The sequence below is a fragment of the Rhagoletis zephyria genome, unplaced genomic scaffold, assembly GCF_001687245.7.
Source record: "Rhagoletis zephyria isolate East Lansing unplaced genomic scaffold, Rhagoletis_zephyria_1.1 Rzeph_scaffold_75883, whole genome shotgun sequence".
In the NCBI taxonomy this organism is placed as follows: domain Eukaryota; kingdom Metazoa; phylum Arthropoda; class Insecta; order Diptera; family Tephritidae; genus Rhagoletis; species Rhagoletis zephyria.
In genome coordinates this window covers 1-1,196 of record NW_016232932.1, presented here as the reverse complement: position 1 = coordinate 1,196, position 1,196 = coordinate 1, and the positions used below count along the sequence as shown (strand labels likewise).

Here is a 1,196-nt window from a genome sequence, read left to right as displayed (position 1 = left end):
CAGGGTAATGCCGCCGAGAGGGTGAACCGATCGGTGTTACAAATTATTATAATTATAAAGGAAAACCAAAGAAACTGGGACAGACATGTCAGTGATGCTGCCTTCGCAATCCGCAGCGTGGTATACTCGTCAATCAATACCTCGCCGTATTATGCCACTTTCGGTATGCCTATGATACAGCATGCTGCATCATACGAGCTATACCGAAAGCTGGGCGCCTTGAGAGACGGGGATTGCGAGGTGGAGGCAGCAAGCGATCGATTAGAACTTCTACGAAATAAGATTTTGAAAGAGCTGAAGTTAGCCCATGAGAGAAGCGAGAAGGTTTATAATACGAGGAGTAGGGATGTTAAGTTTCAAATTGGACAAGTGGTATATCGCCGAAACTTTAAACAAAGCTCACAAGTAGAAAATTACAACGCCAAGTTAGCGCCAAAGCAAGTTAAATGTATAGTATTAAAGGCCATTGGCAATTCCATGTATGAGCTTGGCGATAATAGTGGGAAAAAGATCGGCATATACCACGCTAAAGATATTTTTGCTAGGTAAATTTTTGTTTCATGTAGTTCTGTGTCAAGTGTTAAGTGTTTATTTTTCGGCTAGATGTTCTATGTTTCCATGTTATTTATTTAGTTATTTATTTATTTTTATATTTTTTATTTATTTTTATACTTGACTATATTTGTGTGATTATTTATTTATTTATTTATTTATTTACCTACTACTCGACTACGAATTTATAATCTCTGTGATATTTTAATTATTTATGTATTTATTTATTTTATTATTTATTAATGGTATTATTTTTAAATCTACTTAGTTTCCTATCTTGACCATACGTTGTAATTATTTATATATTTATTTATTCGATTTACTGTGATATCCTTTTTTTATGCCTATAGTTATACATATTTCCATCTGTGATATTTTGGATACATGTATTGACCTAGACCGCTCTGTGATATAGAATTAAGAATTACGTATGCATGTAGAGTTACAGTAGCCCAGTGATACTGTCTTTAGTTATAGATATATGTGTGTGCTCACCCAAAGCCCAACATGAACGACCTAGATTGGTAAGAAACGCGAAAGAAGCCCGGCTGTGAGTCGTGGGTCGAGACCACACGTTAGGCGGAAATAAAACCTTCAACCAGCCGCGTTAGAAATCTTCTTACGGATACGCTCCATGATGCAGG

At 36.0% G+C, this 1,196-nt stretch overlaps 1 protein-coding gene across 1 annotated transcript; it reads left to right on the top strand.

The window, feature by feature from the left end:
* Positions 1-60: 60 nt before the first annotated feature.
* Positions 61-618, top strand: LOC108357372 (uncharacterized; the record flags this gene model as incomplete). The annotated part of the gene is made up of 1 exon (XM_017608459.1): positions 61-618. A coding segment is annotated over one exon (489 nt), but the record flags the coding sequence as incomplete, so codon positions are not given.
* Positions 619-1,196: the final 578 nt, after the last annotated feature.